Source organism: Capricornis sumatraensis, chromosome 1 (assembly GCF_032405125.1).
Source record: "Capricornis sumatraensis isolate serow.1 chromosome 1, serow.2, whole genome shotgun sequence".
Lineage (NCBI taxonomy): Eukaryota > Metazoa > Chordata > Mammalia > Artiodactyla > Bovidae > Capricornis > Capricornis sumatraensis.
Window position 1 is genome coordinate 33,301,275 of NC_091069.1, and position 16,456 is coordinate 33,317,730.

At 38.4% G+C, this 16,456-nt stretch overlaps 1 protein-coding gene across 1 annotated transcript in view; it reads left to right on the forward strand.

The window, feature by feature from the left end:
• Positions 1 to 12,220, forward strand: part of RAB10 (RAB10, member RAS oncogene family) — a 62,838-nt gene extending 50,618 nt beyond the window's left edge. Inside the window, exons 3-6 of the mRNA XM_068988724.1 lie at positions 3,175 to 3,313; positions 7,641 to 7,730; positions 8,032 to 8,133; positions 9,746 to 12,220. Of these exons, the coding sequence (XP_068844825.1) occupies positions 3,175 to 3,313; positions 7,641 to 7,730; positions 8,032 to 8,133; positions 9,746 to 9,829 (415 nt within the window). The 3' untranslated portion in view covers positions 9,830 to 12,220. The remainder of the gene's footprint in view (positions 1 to 3,174; positions 3,314 to 7,640; positions 7,731 to 8,031; positions 8,134 to 9,745) is intronic.
• Positions 12,221 to 16,456: the final 4,236 nt, after the last annotated feature.

Below are 16,456 nucleotides of genomic sequence, written 5' to 3' on the forward strand. Positions count from 1 at the left end.
CTGGTTTAGATTTAGCTCAGTAGTTTTGACATAATATTGAGGTAATGGAAGTAAAAAATTGTGGCATAAGAATGTATATAAATACATAAATACAAATTCTTATGTGTGTAGTCTCTTAGTGGTCTAACCTAATTCTAGGATATAACATAGAAGAACTGATTGCATGTTTATTCGATGGTTTTCTTAAATGATATATAATTTATCTGTTTTGATTAAATTACATTTTTGGGGCAGTTTTTTTTGATAAATACTGTGTATTCTACAGTGAACAAGACAAATCTCTGATGGGACCTACCTTTTAGAGGTCATGGGAGGCAGTAAATAAATCTATAATAAGTGCTTTGCAGAGAAGTGAAGTAAAGTAAGGAGATAGAATGGAGAGATACTGGAAGACTATTTAAATTGGAGGACAGAGAAGACTTCTGATAAGGTGATGGTTAAAATGCAAAGATGAGGTGTCAACCGGGTTATGTGTGCCCTTGTGAGCATAGCCAATACGGAAGCTGTCAGTTGAGACCAAGCTTGTGAATTTGGGGACATGAAAAAATGTGGCTCAAGCTATCAGGAAAAAGAGTGCCTCAAAATTTGAGGGTCTGGTGAAAAGTGTAAATTCTGTTAACACTGTAAACTTCAGGGCAAGGGTTTTGGAATTGGTTGTGGTTATAATGAATTGTCATTTGTATGTTCAATTTATATTTTAAACTGTCATGTTTTCCACTTGTTTTGTTGTGACTTTGAAGCATAATTCACATACCTTACAGTTCACCCATTTAAAATGTAAAGTTAGTTTTTTAGTAATTTTCCAAGGTATATTCACCATCATCACAATTTTAGAATGTTTTTATACTTCTAGAAAGAAACCCACACGTTTTAGCAGCTTCTTCCCATCCTATCCAAACCATCTTCAGTTGGGGCAACCACTAATCTCTGTAGACTCCTATTCTGCATGTTTCATTTAAGCGAGATTAATTAATCAAAACTATATCATCTGTTCAAATGCAAAACTATGAGACTTTGAGAAGAAAACATAGGAGAAAATCTTTGGGAACTAAGATTAGGTGAAGGGTAGATACAACACTATAAACCACAATCCATAAAGATTTAAAAATTAATAAATTGGACTTCAACAAAATTTAAAATTTTTGGTCTACCAAAGACCCTGTCAAAAGAATGAAGAAACTCGTTATAGACCTGGAGAAAATAATTCTAAATCAAATATCTGACAAAGAACTTTTATGTAAAAAGAACTCTCAACACTCAGTAGTTTAAAAAGAAGAAAGAAATAGGCAAACCATCCAATTAGAAGACACACAAAAGACACAAACAGACATTTTACTGGAGAGGATGTATGGATAACAGTTAGTTACATGAAAAAATGTATAACATCGATTAGTCATCAGTTCAGTCCAGTTGCTCAGTCGTGTCCAACTCTTCGCAACCCCATGGACTGCAGCACACCAGGCTTCCCTCTCCATCACCAACTCCCAGAGCTTGCTCAATCTTATGTCCATCGAGTCAGTGATGCCATCCAACCATCTCATCCTCTGTCATCCCCTTCTTCCTAGCCTCAGGGTCTTTTCCAATGAGTCAGTTTTTTGCATCAGGTGGCCAGAGTATTGGAGTTTCAACTTCAGCATCAGCCCTTCCAATGAATATTCAGGACTTATTTCCTTTAGGATGGACTGGTTGGATAGAGAAATACAAATTAAATTGATGATATCACTGCATGCCCTATTAGAACAACTGAAATAAAATATAGTGAGATCACCAAATGCTGAAGAAGATGCAAAGAAACTAGGTCTCCTACATTGCTAGTGGGAATGTGAAGTAGCACAGCCACTTTAGAAAAGCTTGGCAGTTTCTTACAAAGTTAAACCTATCCTTATCGTCTGACTTAGTAGTAATATTCCTGGATGTTCATCCCAGAGAAATGAAAACTTATGAACTTACAAATGAATATTCGTATCAACTTTATTTGTAATAGCCCAAAACTAGAACCACCCGAATGTCCTTCCGTGGGCAAGTGATTAAACAAATTGTGATACTTCTGTACAATGGAATACTACCCAGTAATAAAATGAAACAGACTAGTATTACATGCAACAACTTGGATAAATCTCAAGGGCATTATGCTGGAAAAAGTAAATAACCATTTGAAAAAGTTGCATTCAAACCAACACAACACTGTAATTTTCTTCCGATTAAAAAAAAACAAACCAAGAAGATTGTTTTATATGGCATTCTAGAAATGGCAAAATTACAGAAAACTACATAAATCTATATGTGCTGAAATTGCAGAGAACAAGACATGTATGTGCATACACAAGTGCATATAAAAAAGAAAAGTCTAAGGTCTATAGACTGTGCCGTGTCAGTTTGTACTATCAGGACCTCTTTGTACTGTTTTCTGAAATATCCTGTGAGGCTATAGTTATATTAAAACAAAACTTTAAAAAAAAAGTTAGCCAGGAAAGGAAGCAGAAATGCAGTGTTAGTTGGAGCGGTGTGGAATTGGAAGTGAGGTTTTTTTGTTTGTTTGAAGTTTGCTTTTTTAAGAAAGGATAAGGGGAGACCTTAACATGTATATATGTTAATTATAATCCATAAAAAGAAGAAATTGGTGATGCAAATGAGGGGGAAATTACAGGAACAGAATTTCTTAAATCTTTGGTTTGAAGGCATTGAAAAATACTACTATTTACATATTTTTGTCTTGTTATTTATAAATGAGGTTATCTATACAACTTTTGTAAATGATTCTAAAAGATAAATATGGCTCTGATATGGTGTAGTCCTTTAATGTTCTAAAAATCCTACATGCTCTTGTATTACATTATAGCACTAGATCACTAAATAAATGGAATTCCTACCGATTTTACACTTGGCTGGTATTCATTTTTAAGTAACTTTAAGAATTTTGTGTGTCACTTTATGTTGTTTTCCCTTTCAGATTTTCATCGAGTATTGGTAGGTTTTTAATTTCCTTAGAGTAGTCAGTATTTATACGTATATATGTTTATGAATAACCTTGTTTACTATTTAAGAGTTAAAAGTGGTGGTTCCCTTGTGTTTTGTGTCACATGGTGGATTTTAATCTCTATTTTTGTTTTGCCCTTCAGCTAGAACATAGTAATATCAAAATGCTCAGTACAAATTATTGGCTGTTTATTTCAGGGATACAGCAGGCCAGGAGAGATTTCACACCATCACAACCTCCTACTACAGAGGAGCAATGGGTATCATGCTAGTATATGACATCACCAATGGTAAAAGCTTTGAAAACATCAGCAAGTGGCTTAGAAACATAGATGAGGTAAGACCTAGAAATTGTATAAGCTCTACATAAACACACATTTGTGTCCTTGGTTAAGAAGAATAAATATTCCTGTTGATCTTTAGGATACAGTGTTTGCTATCATTATTGTTGAGTATTTTTACTTGTTACATGGTAATGTTATTTTTTGCCTACCCTTAAGATTTTGGGCAGATCTGTTTTGAACCCCATCAAGGGCGGTTGACAAATTACCCTAAAACTCTACACAGCCATCTTATAAGATGGCCCCAGATGGAAGCTACCAGTGATTTCACAGATTTTTCTAAGTGAATTCTTTCTTGGAGATTTTTTTTTTGAATGAATGAATTACATTTTCAGTAGTAATTTTTAAAACATGTTTTTGGAAATTGCCTGGTGGTCCAGGGGTTAGGACTTGGCACTTTCACTGTCATTGTCCAGGTTTAATCCCTTGTCAGGGAACGAAGATCCCACAAATGTGCGGTACAGCCAAAAATAAGTTAGTCAGTATTTTTAAGTTATGGAAGTACCATATCCCTTTTAGACATTTTGAAAGATACAGATTACTAATAAGATAAAAACCTAACCAAGCTGTATCCTTTCATGTGAAGATGTCAGTTTTTTTTATGTTAATCTACATTTATTTTTATAATATAAATGATATATTGTGTGTCTACACACACACACATATGGAGAGGTAATAAAATTTTTAACCATGAGTTATCGTCGTAGGAGATTGTTACGAGACTATTCCATATATGACACAAATCTCTTCCCTAGTAACAACAGTCGTGGCAGTTTAGTCGCTAAGTTGTGTCTGACTTGCAATCCATAGACAGTAACCCTCCAGGCTCCTCTGTCCATGAGATTTTACAGGCAAGAATACTGGAGTGGGTTGCCATTTCCATCTCCAGGGAAGATGTCAGTTTTTACAAAGTGTTCAAGCATGTTTGTTTTCTGTGCTACAGCATGGGTAGCTTTTTTGTCGAAATTATTTTCATGTCTTGTTGCTGTCTTCTATGCTTTGAATTTTATCAAGACTGACTCTTGGGAAATCCCTGGCAGTCCAGTGGTTAGGACTTCTCAATTCCACTGCAGGGGGCTCAGGTTCCATCCCTGGTTGGGGAGCTAAGATCCCATCATGGCAAAAGGAAAAAAAAAAAGACTAACTCTGTAAAGCAAGTTTTGGCTGGAAACATAAAAACAAAGTCTTTAATCCAGTATTAGACCCAAGGTGATAATACTTCAGTGGTTCAGTTTGTCGCTCAGTCATGTCCTGCTCTTTGCAACCCCGTGGACTACAGCACGCCAGGCTTCCCTGTCCATCACCAATTCCCGGAGCTTACTCAGACTCATGTCCATAGAGTCGGTGATGCCATCTAACCATCTCATCTTTTGTCATCCCCTTCTCCCACCTTCAATCTTTCCCACCATCACAGTCTTTTCCAATGAGTCAGCTCTTCGCATCAGGTGGCCAAAATAGTGGAGTTTCAGCTTCAGCATCAGTCCTTCCAGTGAATATTCAGGACTGATTTCTTTTAGGATAGACTGACTGGATCTCCTTGCAGGCCAAGGGACAACACCACAGTTCAAAAGCATACATTCTTCAGTGCTCAGCTTTCTTTACAGCGCTCAGCTTTCTCACATCCATACATGACTACTGGAAAAACCATAGTCTTGAATAGACGGACCTTTGTCAGCAAAGTAACGTCTCTGCTTTTTAATATGCTCTCTAGGTTGGTTATAACTTTTCTTCCAAGAAGCAAGTGTCTTTTAATTTCATGGCTGCTGTCACCATCTGCAGTGATTTTGGAGCCCCCAAAAATAAAGTCAGCCACTGTTTCCACTGTTTCCCCATCTATTTGCCATGAAGTGATGGGACCGGATGTCATGATCTTAGTTTTCTGAATATTGAGTTTGAAGCCATCTTTTTCACTCTCCTCTTTCACGTTCATCAAGAGGCTCTTTAGTTCTTCTACGCTTTAGGCCATAAGGGTGGTGTCATCTGCATATCTGAGGTTATTGATACTTCTCCTAGCAATCTTGATTCTAGCTTGTGCTTCATCCAGCCCAGCATTTCTCATGATGTACTCTGCATATAAGTTAAATAAGCAGGGTGACAATATACAGCCTTGACGTACTCCTTTCCTGATTTCAGTTTCCCAATTTCATTCACCTTTTCCATTGCTATAAGAAGTCTGTTGGTATTTAGTAATCCATTAATGTCATAGATTTTGAAACCAAAAAGAAGCCTTCATTTTTAAGTTTCTTTTGTCGACGGTGACTGCAGCCATGAAATCAGAAGACAGTTGCTTCTTGCCAAAAAAGCAGTGAGTAACCTAGACAGTGTGTTGAAAACCAGAGACATTACTCTGCCGACAAAGGTCCATATAGTCAAGGCTATGGTCTTCCCAGTGGTCACTACGGTTGTGAGAGCTGGACCTTAAAGAAGGCAGAATGCCAAAGAATTGATGCCTTCAAACTGTAGTGCTGGAGAAGACTCCTGAAAGTCCCTTGGAGCGCAAGGAGATCAAACCATTCAGTCTTAAGGGAGATCAACCCTGAATATTCACTGGAAGGACTGATGCTGAAGCTGAAGCTCCAGTATTTTGGTCATCTGATGTGAACAGACAACTCATTGGAAAAGTCCTTGATGCTGGGAAAGATCGAGGGCAGAAGGAGAAGAGGGCATCAGAGGATGAGATGGCTGGATGGCATCACTAATGCAATGAGCATGAACTTGGGCAAACTCTGGAAGACGGTGAGGGACAGGGAGGCCTGGGATGCTGCCGTCCATGGGTTGCAGAGTCAGATACAACTGGGTGACTGCTCAACAACAACAAAAGCCTTTATTTCATAGTTGACCCACGAAGTATGTGTAGGAAGAGTGATTTATATAGAGAGATTACGCATTGTTGTTCAACAACAACTGATTTTCCAATTCTGTGACATCAGGTAGATATCCTACAGTTTAATCCATTTTGACACTTAACTACCCAGTCTCAGTGTCACTATCAGCCAAATGACAAGGCAACCCATGGGATGTGAAAAATACCTCACATCATCCATCTCTGGCCTAATGTACCTTTCCCTGAATATCCCTGTAGCCACACAATTGTGTGCTCTGGACACAAACAGTTTTTAATTTTGATGAAGTGCAGTTATTTTTTTCTCCTTTGTTGCCTATGCTTTTGATGTCATATCTGAGAAATCACTGCCAAATCCAAGGTCATAAAACTTCTCTCCTATATTTTCTTCTAAGAGTTCAATAGTTTTAGATCTTGGATCCATTTTTTAGTTCATTTTTGGGTATAAATTAAAGATCCAACTTCCTTCTTTTACATGTTGATATGTGGTATTTCTAACACTATTTCTTGAGAAGACTGTCTTTTCCCCTATTGAACGATCTTGGCACTCTTGTCAAAAATCACTTGATGGTGTGCACAAGAGCTCAGTTCCGGCCTCTGTGTTGTGTTCCTTTGCCCATGTCTGTTACATCAGGAGCATACTGTTGTGATTACTGCAGCTTTGTAGTAAGGTTTGAAATAAGGAAATAAGTATGAATCTTGCAACTTTATGCTACTTTCCAGGATTGTTTTGGCTTTCAGGATCCCTTGAAATTCCACTTGAATTTTTAAGATGGATTTTTTTATTTGTGCAAAAGGTGTCATTAGGATTTCAATGGAGCAGCATTTGTTTTTGTCTGATTTCTGTGCATGGACTCCCCTAGCATTGTGACTTTTTGAAACTTTAAGAGCTCTGTAGAATTTTTAATTAAGGCTTCTTGTAGGGCCATGTACACATTATCTAAGTCATGATCCAGCTTGGATTTACATTATGTAGAGGAAGTTCCATATGTCCTCTTTTGCATGCTTATACATGTCCTCTGTTGTTGAGAATGTTTTCAGAAAGTAGACAGCCTCCTATAGGGGAAAATAATAATTTGACCAAGAATATGTCTTAGAAATTATATGTATCTTTCTAGGTAATTTAAGAGTTTGTGTTGTCTTTTAGCATGTGGTTTTGAGATCACTGGGCTTTTCCGGTAGTTCAGATGGTAAAGAATCTACCTGAAATATGGGAGACCTGGGTTCAGTCCCTGGGTCAGGAATATCTCCTGGAGAAGGGAATGGCTGCCTATTCCAGTATTCTTGCCTGGAGAATTCCATGGACAGAGAAGCCCTGCAAGCTACAGTCCATGGGGTCGCAAAGAGTCACATGACTGAGCGACGAGATCACTGCTTTAAAACTTTCAGAGTATAGAAATGACACCATAAAGTGAGAAAGTCACTTTTGTTAAGCCACAGTTTCATGATAGTGTGTGAACTAAACTTTTATTTCATTTTAGCATGCCAATGAAGATGTGGAAAGGATGTTACTAGGAAACAAGTGTGATATGGACGATAAAAGAGTTGTACCTAAAGGAAAAGGAGAACAGGTAAAAAGCTCTGAGTGAGACAGCTTTGTGATGATGATGTTGCATTTGTTTTTACAGTAGAGGTAATGGAATGCTATTCATATCCTTTAAAAAAACGCTGTTGAAAATGATAGCTTATCATTTGAGTGGATTTTTTATTTGTTTTTTAAGGAGCTTGAACCCATTAAAATAATCTGTTCATTTTAGATAACCTAGGTGAGACTGCTACCTTTAGACTAATATTACTGTTTCCTTTAGGAAGCTGAAGTCATCAGTTGATAACCTACACTGATAATTTTGTGATATTTTGCTTCTTTTTTAGATTGCAAGAGAGCATGGTATTAGATTTTTTGAGACTAGTGCAAAAGCAAATATAAACATCGAAAAGGCATTTCTCACATTAGCTGAAGATATCCTTCGAAAGGTAAATTTCTTTTCTGTTTTTTTACTGCTGAGGGGTCGGGTGTCAACAGTTGAACATTTTCCTGTTTTCTAAAGTACTAGATTTACATAAAAAAATTGGATTTGCATACATTTGGATGGGTCACCAGTATCTAATCCTCCAGAGAGCAGAGAGCAGTATAGAAATCTCAGACTCTAATTCCCAATTTCATACTCCTTTTTCCAGCTTTTTGTTTGGTCCATGGTCTAGTGGCTCTTTTTGATTAATTTCTCTTATATAACCTTTGCCTTCTCATAAATAATTTTTTAAAATTCAAGAGGTGAATCTATTCTGTACTTAATTGCTACAGAATCTCTATTCCTTTATATAGTCATTTCTCAGATGTGCCAGTGAAAGGGATGTATATACTATATACTGAATAGAGTAAGTCTATACCCAAATTGAAAGCAGGAGGAGAAGGGGACAACAGAGGATGGGATGTTTGGATGGCATCACTGACTTGATGGACATGAGTTTGAGCAAGCTCTGGGACTTGGTGATGAACAGGGAAGCCTGGCGTGCTGCAGTCCATGGGGTTGCAAAGAGTCAGACACGACTGAGTAACTGAACTGAACTGATAACCAAGTTTCATTTACCCAATCATTTCAACCTGTGAGTTTTTTAAAAAGAAAATGCTGAAAATTGATCTCAGGGAATTCATTTTACCTCACGGTTAGTTTCTGGGTTTAATTTGTGAATTGCATAAGTTGGCAATACAAATAACTTGTAGCAAAATTGGGAAATCAGATATTTATATTTTCTCTCAAATGACTAGGTAAAATACACAGATTTGATATGAGTCCTGAATTCTCTATTAGTCTTCCGGTATATTTAAATGTACATAAAACAGAGAAAATCTGATACAGTCCTGAAGGAGAAGCAAACATTATATAGGAGAAAAGGAGAAAATTTAATTGCTTCTGGTAACCTTTCTGTTTTTATACTTGAAATATGAATATCTGCCCCCACCCCAAATAAACCCACCGCCTAAGGGTTGCTACTGTTAAAATTTTGGCATCTCTTATTTTGATCTTTTCCTATATCGGCCTTTAACATGAATTATTCAACTTTGCATTCTGCCCCACTGTATTTCCTTCATTTAATGTTAGTGTATCATCATAAAATTGCCTTTTTAAAACAACGCTATGGTAATACAAGCTCCAGTCTCAAAAGGCAAGTAAAACGAAACAGAAAAGGGTTATTTCACCTCTCTGAAGTTAGACATGATACAGCATTAGTCTCATTATATGCATGAATGCATATGCATGTTTTTTTTTTAAGTACTAAGTACTCAGGGCTCAGATCTAAGAGATAACATACCACTCATCACAAGGGGTAGGGCGGAGGAGATTTCAGAAGTTCTACAAAAGGAAGCCAGGAGGCCTGTGGACATTTCACAATTGGAAGAGAACAAAATGAAGGTCAAAAACAAAGCTTCCATTTCTTTACTTTGTGTGGAGAAGAAAACGTATCTCATGTGACTGTAATTGCATTTTGTTACATAAATTAACATTTATGGGAATACTTCTGTTGGATCTTGGTGTATCCATGGCAGTGTTTTTCACGGGTTGCTCTCCTTGTGTGTTTGTTGCAGACCCCTGTAAAAGAGCCCAACAGTGAAAACGTAGATATCAGCAGTGGAGGAGGTGTGACAGGCTGGAAGAGCAAATGCTGCTGAGCGCTCTGCTGTTCCATCAGTTGCCATCCACCACCCTGTTTTCTCTTCTTGCTGCAAAATAAACCACTCTGTCCCATTTTTAACTCTTAAACAGATATTTTTGTTCCTCATCTTAACTCTCTAGTCCACCTGTTTTATTTGTTGTTTCATCTGTGACTGCTTGCTGACTTTATAATTTTCCTCAAACAAAAAATGTATAGAAGAATCATGTCTGTGAGTTCATTTTTAAATGTACTTGCTCAGCTCACCACTGCATTTCAGTTGTATTATAGTCCAATTCTTATCAACATTAAAACCTATAGCAATCATTTCAACTCTATTCTGCAAATTGTATAAGAATAAAAGTTAGAATTAACAATTTTATTTTGTACAACAGTGGAATTTTCTGTCATGGACAAATGTGCTTGAGTCCCTATAATCTATAGACATGTGATAGCAAAAGAAAAAAGCCAGGAAAACATTCATTTTCGCCTTGAATATGTAAATGGGGTTAATTTTGTCCTGTGCCTTATGTGGAAAGGAACTTCTTTAGTTTTTCCTTTTTTTTTTTTGTTTTGGTGGAAGCATGTGCAGGAGACATATCATCGAAACATAAAGCATTAAAATGTTTGTGGTTTGCTTGGCTGTAATTTTCAAAGTAGTTAATTGAGGACAAAGGATAATACAGAAATGATCGCTTTGGTTTGCTGAGTCTCATTTTAAGTGGCCTTGATATTTAAAACTATTCCTGCCACCAGTTCTTTTCCTTGGCCACTTTTTCCTCGTGTCTCTTCCTGCATGCTGCTTTATTTGCTTCTTCCCCACCACCCTGTGGTATGAGTTATTTAAAAATGAAAGGGGTAAACTAGTGGGTTTGTGGAGTTTAACATAAAGCACTGATTTAACTTGCTAAGTAAACTGAAAGATAAATCCTAACTGCCTACTATCCAATGTCAGTTAACCATGTCCTCACCTCATTTTCTCACTCCCCTAAAGCTTCTGTCCCGAGTTCCTTCATTTGCTGTTGACTTCACGTTGCTCTTCTCTTTCCCGCTTTGTTCCCTTCCTGTCTCTCTCCATTGAATTTATGAAATGGAAGAGTTAATTGCATGCACTAGTGTTTGGAGGGTGTTGTGGTTTGTCTTTCTAACTAAGTGTATAGCCTATTCACTTTCTTAGAATAAATATTTTAACCTAAATTTGAATAGTCTCCATTTTGGCAACTCCTCTAGCAGTTCGGTAGCCCAAAATTGTTTTAAAAAGGTGGGAAGGAGGAGTGAAATTTATTAACATGTTTGCCAAATATATTGAGATTTGGCCTATTAAGAACACTTTTTCAGTGTTAAGTTATCTTTACCTTAAGATTTAGAAGTACTTTAGGCTGTTACTGGTTTAAGTCCTGTCTTCACATCCCTTTGGGAAACTTGTATTACCCTGGATTTGAAAAAAAGAACAACAAAGGCTTTTCATGTAAAGATAAGAAACTCTAGGCTCTCTCTTGCCCTGCCATTTTTTCCCCTTCATTTTTCTAGTTTTGCTTTACTGCTTATCATTAGGGTAGGGTAAGTTAAGTTTGCTATGCTGCTAGCATCCTAAGATGATACCTTTGTTGAAATAATTGTGAATAGCATGATTCATTTCTAGCAGAGGCTGAGTTTAGGACAGCAGCTTCCATTGAAAAGTCTTTCTGTGTCGTGGATAGCATTTTAATGACCTCTTGGCTAATGTAAACAACATAGGGACATATCTGCTGTGAACATCCATGAATTTTCAGATTGTGCCCTAAAAGTGATTTCATCTGCCTCACTGGTGGTGGTTGTTAGGTTTTTCCCTCACTTGACTTTATCATTGTTTACTACTAGTAAAAGCAGCATTGCCAAATAATCCCTAATTTTCCACTAAAAATAATAATGAAATGATGTTAAACTTCTCAAAAGTTTTAGGTTAAATCTATTGTTAGATTAATTTTTAATGTGTTTGTTGTTTTTCTTTATCTGGAATGTGGCAGTAGCTTTTTTACTTTTAACCCTCTTTAATCCTTACTCAGTTCAGTGACTTAAGGTTTGAGAGCTAAACACTGGGATTTTTGGGTAACAGACTGACAGTTTTGTTGTTTGCAATAAATTATAATCGGCATTGTACATAGAAAGGATATGGCTACCTTTTGTTAAATCTGCACTTTCTAAATATCAAAAAAAAAAGGGAAATGGAGTATAAATCAATTTTTGTATAACCTGTTTGAAACCTGAGTTTTATTTGCTTAATAATAGGGCTTTGCCCCCTTTTCTGTAAGTCTCTTGGGATCCTGTGTAGAAGCTGTTCTCATTAAACACCAAACAGTTAAGTCCATTCTCTGGTACTAGCTACAAATTCGGTTTCATATTCTACTTAACAATTTAAATAAACTGAAATATTTCTAGATGGTCTACTTATGTTCGTATAAAAACAAAACTTGATTTCCAACTGTGTGACTTGGTTTTCATTTATTTATGGAGTCTAAGATGGAAGATTCCTTCTGAAAATAGTGCAATAGCAAACTGGATATTAGAGGAACAGAAATAGAGGGGAATAACTTTTCAACTAGGGAAAGCTGGGAAGGCAATTTCAAGAGCTATTGTTGGAAGAAACTGCATTTTAGAAGCAGAATCATGCTGGCGTCGAGACAGAGAACACACAACTGTAGTCACTTGCCAGCCAACACTACTAGAATGTGCCAACTACAACTGGAGTCAGCTGATTACTCAGGGGCACCAAGGTAAGGCTATCATGCTGAGGAGAAATTCTTGTTTTAGTAGTGACTGTCCTCTTACCTGAAACATGTAAAGTGTTTCCCACTTTTTTTGTGAACCATAACAAACAACTTTGGCTTTTTTTATATGTAGTATTGGTGAAAGAAATGTTTGATCCTGTATCGAGCCCTTATTAGTCAATAAATAAAGGTACACATTTGTTGACAAGATTATCTCTGCTGGGCGGACATAGCAGAGGTTTTCTTATAACTGTAGTTTTTGGAAGGATCGCCTAGACTGAATTTAAATACTTTCCTGTTTACCTCTCATCAACACAGAATTTTATGTCTTAAGGTGGAGCCTGTGATTGTGTCTTTGAGATTGGTATAGGGAAAGGACACAATAGCTTCTGCTGTTAGGTTTACCTTTAAAGCAGAAGGAATTAGTAATCAGGCAAATGTACAAAAGCCAAATAGTTGTGGTTTTAAGTGCTGTGTTAATCGAAGAGCAGATTCAATTGGTGAGAATAGTTGGGATGGTTTTTGAAGGAGGCGGCACTGGAGTTGGGTTCTTAGATACGTGGATTGAATGAATGGGCTAAGGGGAGGGTAAGAAGGGATCACAGGCAAATTAGAAACACGCTTTGCTTGTGTGAGAAACTAGAAATCCAGCTGGACAGTGTGTTAGGGGATGGGGAGTCCCTGTGAGCCCTGCAGTGTGTTTGAGGAAAACAAGTCTTAGATGGGCTGGAAGCAGAGGAACAAGGATTCTAGAGGTCAGATACAAGGTTGCTATTTTAATTCAAATTTGAGTTAAGATCCGACTAAAATGATGGCAGAGGGCAGGCTTAATGTACGGGGGATTATGTGAAGGAGTATTTCTTGCCTACTAGGAAATGGACTAGGTATTTGTGGCACTGTTCTAGGTTCTTTGGGTTGTCATCGACAGCCTGGTGAAGTAGTACCCACTTTACAAAATAAACTGTTTCAGGTTAACTGATTTGCTTAAGGTTGCACAGCTACTTGGTGCTGGAATGGAATTTTGAAACCAAGCTACGGCCCAGCCTACTTTCTTCACCATATCAGTTTCTCAGGATAAGGTCCTAAGCTTTGGTTGTTACACTGATTATAATGGGGGTAATAAATACATGCTAGAGCCGGCAGAAAGAATGCCAGTGTAGCCTTAATCTTATCGAGTTAATGTAGCCATTTAGCCCGACCTTGGTACCTCTCACAAAGAACAATGCCCTTGAAAAGTGCTTAGTTCAGTTTACTGCTTTTCTTCTTTAAAACCTGTATCACCCCTTATTACCAGCTTGTCCGTTTTGTTTCCTCCTACTTCACACCACCTCTTGGCTGGAAGTAAATGATAATGCAGTTGCTTTTCACAGTTATCTTAATTAGCTTTCTGGGGAGATGCACTTTGAAGGGGACTTCTGTTACTTATTAATGGCTGCAGCAGTGAATGGTAGTAATGAAGTAAGTCAAAATATAGGGGGAGGAAGTAAAAGGCAGCTGGGTATAGTTTATGCCAATCTCTTAGGTTGATAGGAGATCAATATGACTCCCTAAGATTAAGAGCCACATAGGGGATATGAGTGCTCCAAGTGAAAGTGTTTTGCTGGGACACTGAAGTCCTAAACTTCCAGCACCAAGACAAAAAGGTAGTGTGTTCCTGCTGCACCTAGTTAAAGAGAGAATAACAGTTACGAAGGAAAGAAAATCTGTAGCACAGAACTCAGGAACTTCTAATATTAGATGTCACTGAACTACAAAGTGGAAAAGGCTCTAATGCAAGTTAAGAGAAACCCAGATATTTATGTTTCTTCTGACCAAGAACACAATACTTTCTATGCTGGGGCCATGTCCTGCACACCCGCCCCCCCCGCCCCCGCACCAAAAATCAAATCTGTCTGATTCTGATCAAACTTACCTAGATCTGACTACCAATTTTATAGGAACTCTGACAGGAATATATTAAATTACATCAATCAAAATCCAGACTAGTAAATTTTATAGGACAACTGATCCAGTCTCTTCAATTAAGTTTCACTGAGAGGGAGAGAGAGAGGGCAAATTAACAAAAGATGGAAGAACAAGCAGAACTAAACCATAATGTGTTTAGGGAAGTACAGACATACTATAAGGAACATTAAGGAAATGACTAAAAGGCAGGGGTATTAGGGTGGGTTGGTTCAGTCGCTAAGTCATGGAGTTAAAAATCATGGGGGCACACAGCAGGGTTTGGGGGACAGTAAAATCAAATCTTGGTCATGAATGTTGTTTACAAGGGTGTTCGTCTTATTACATATCTGCATGATTGTCAACGTGGGTTTTAAAATTTGTATTTACCTATAAAGGATGCTGTGTGTGTTTAAAATGGTACACAGTCTGCAGGAACTAGAACCAGTCAGAGGCTGTGCAGCCAAGACCAACACTCACAATCAGGCTTAGCAGAATTGGTCTATCAAGGTGCCACAGTGCCTGCTGCTGAGTATCATACTCCAAGAATTCTCACTGAAACTACAGCTGCCACCAGTGCAAAATCTTTGCTCATTTCAGCCTGTTTCTTTGTTTCTGCAGCTTTTGCTGCAAAGCCTGGGTTGGTTGATGGAACCAGAATTCCAGGCAAGTGGGGGAAAGGGAGTGTCTCTTGTCTTCAGCTTCCAGAGTGGGTGTGGTTTAGTCGCTCAGTTGTGTCCAACTCTTGCGACCCCGTGGGCTGTAGCCTGCCAGGCTCCTCTGTCCATGGGATTCTTGAGGCAAGAATACTGGAGTGGGTTGCTGTTTGCTTCTCCAGCGGATCTTTCCTACCCAGGAATCAAACCCGGGCAGGTCTCCCAAATTGCAGGCAGATTCCTTACCTACCGACTGAGCTACAAGCGTGGGCTCTAACTCAGAGGTGGGGGCTTTGGGTGCTGGATGAACGAAAAGGATGATAAGTGCCCTGTTTCAGTGTCATTCAGACTTTACTACATATTAGAATATGGGGGGACTGCTTTTAAAAACACCAGTGCCAAAGTTTTACCCCAGGCCAATTAACACAAGATCTCTCCGGTGAGACTGACTGATACGGTTTCTTTGTTTGACTTCCTGTGTGAAGTGCAGCCAAGTTCATGAACCAACCGGTGCCTACACCCTTACAAAGTGTGGTCTTCAGGTCAGCCTCCTTGGAATCACCTGGGAGCTTGTTAGAAATGCAGAATCTCAGTTCCAGGTGTACATAAACACACACCTCACACACTGGCTGTACCGAATTAGAATCTGCTTTGAAATAGCCCTGGGTGGTGACTCATGCACGTACCAGTTTGAGAAGGGCTGTTCTTCCAAGGCCAACTCAAGTCACACCAGTAAGGCTATGCCCTAGTCTGGAGCAGGGAAGTGCCCGCCCACTTCTTTCTGTAGCACTTTTGAGTTACATTTCCCCTGGACGTGTACTGCAGACTTCCTGGGTTGTGGTTAATTGTTTCCCGTTGGCTCCTCTCCTTCCCAGACTTTAAGCTCTGGTAGGCAGGGACTTTCCTCTCCTTTGAGTCTTCACAGTACTTAGCACACGGCTGCCCACGAGGCAGGAGCTCAGGACGTGTGGTCAGTGAAGCAGTGATTTCCTTCTGCATCTTTCTCCTGCTGCACTGGCTTCCGGTTCCCACCCCCATTTTCAGGCATTCACATCTGTATTCCAATTTAAAGGCAACTTCAAATATAACTTTAAAAGAACTTTAAAATTCAAGCCCAGTCTATTCCTGCAACTACCTCCAGATACAGGATAAGCTGGTTAACTCCCATGGATCTCTGTTGTCTGTAAAAGGAAGTGAGCTGGGAAGCCCTCAGAAATGCAGTCCAGTTTAAATATCCTGAGTCTGGTTCCCTTCTGTCTATAGCTGTGAAGAAACTAAATTAAATACAGAGTCGCTGGAGCC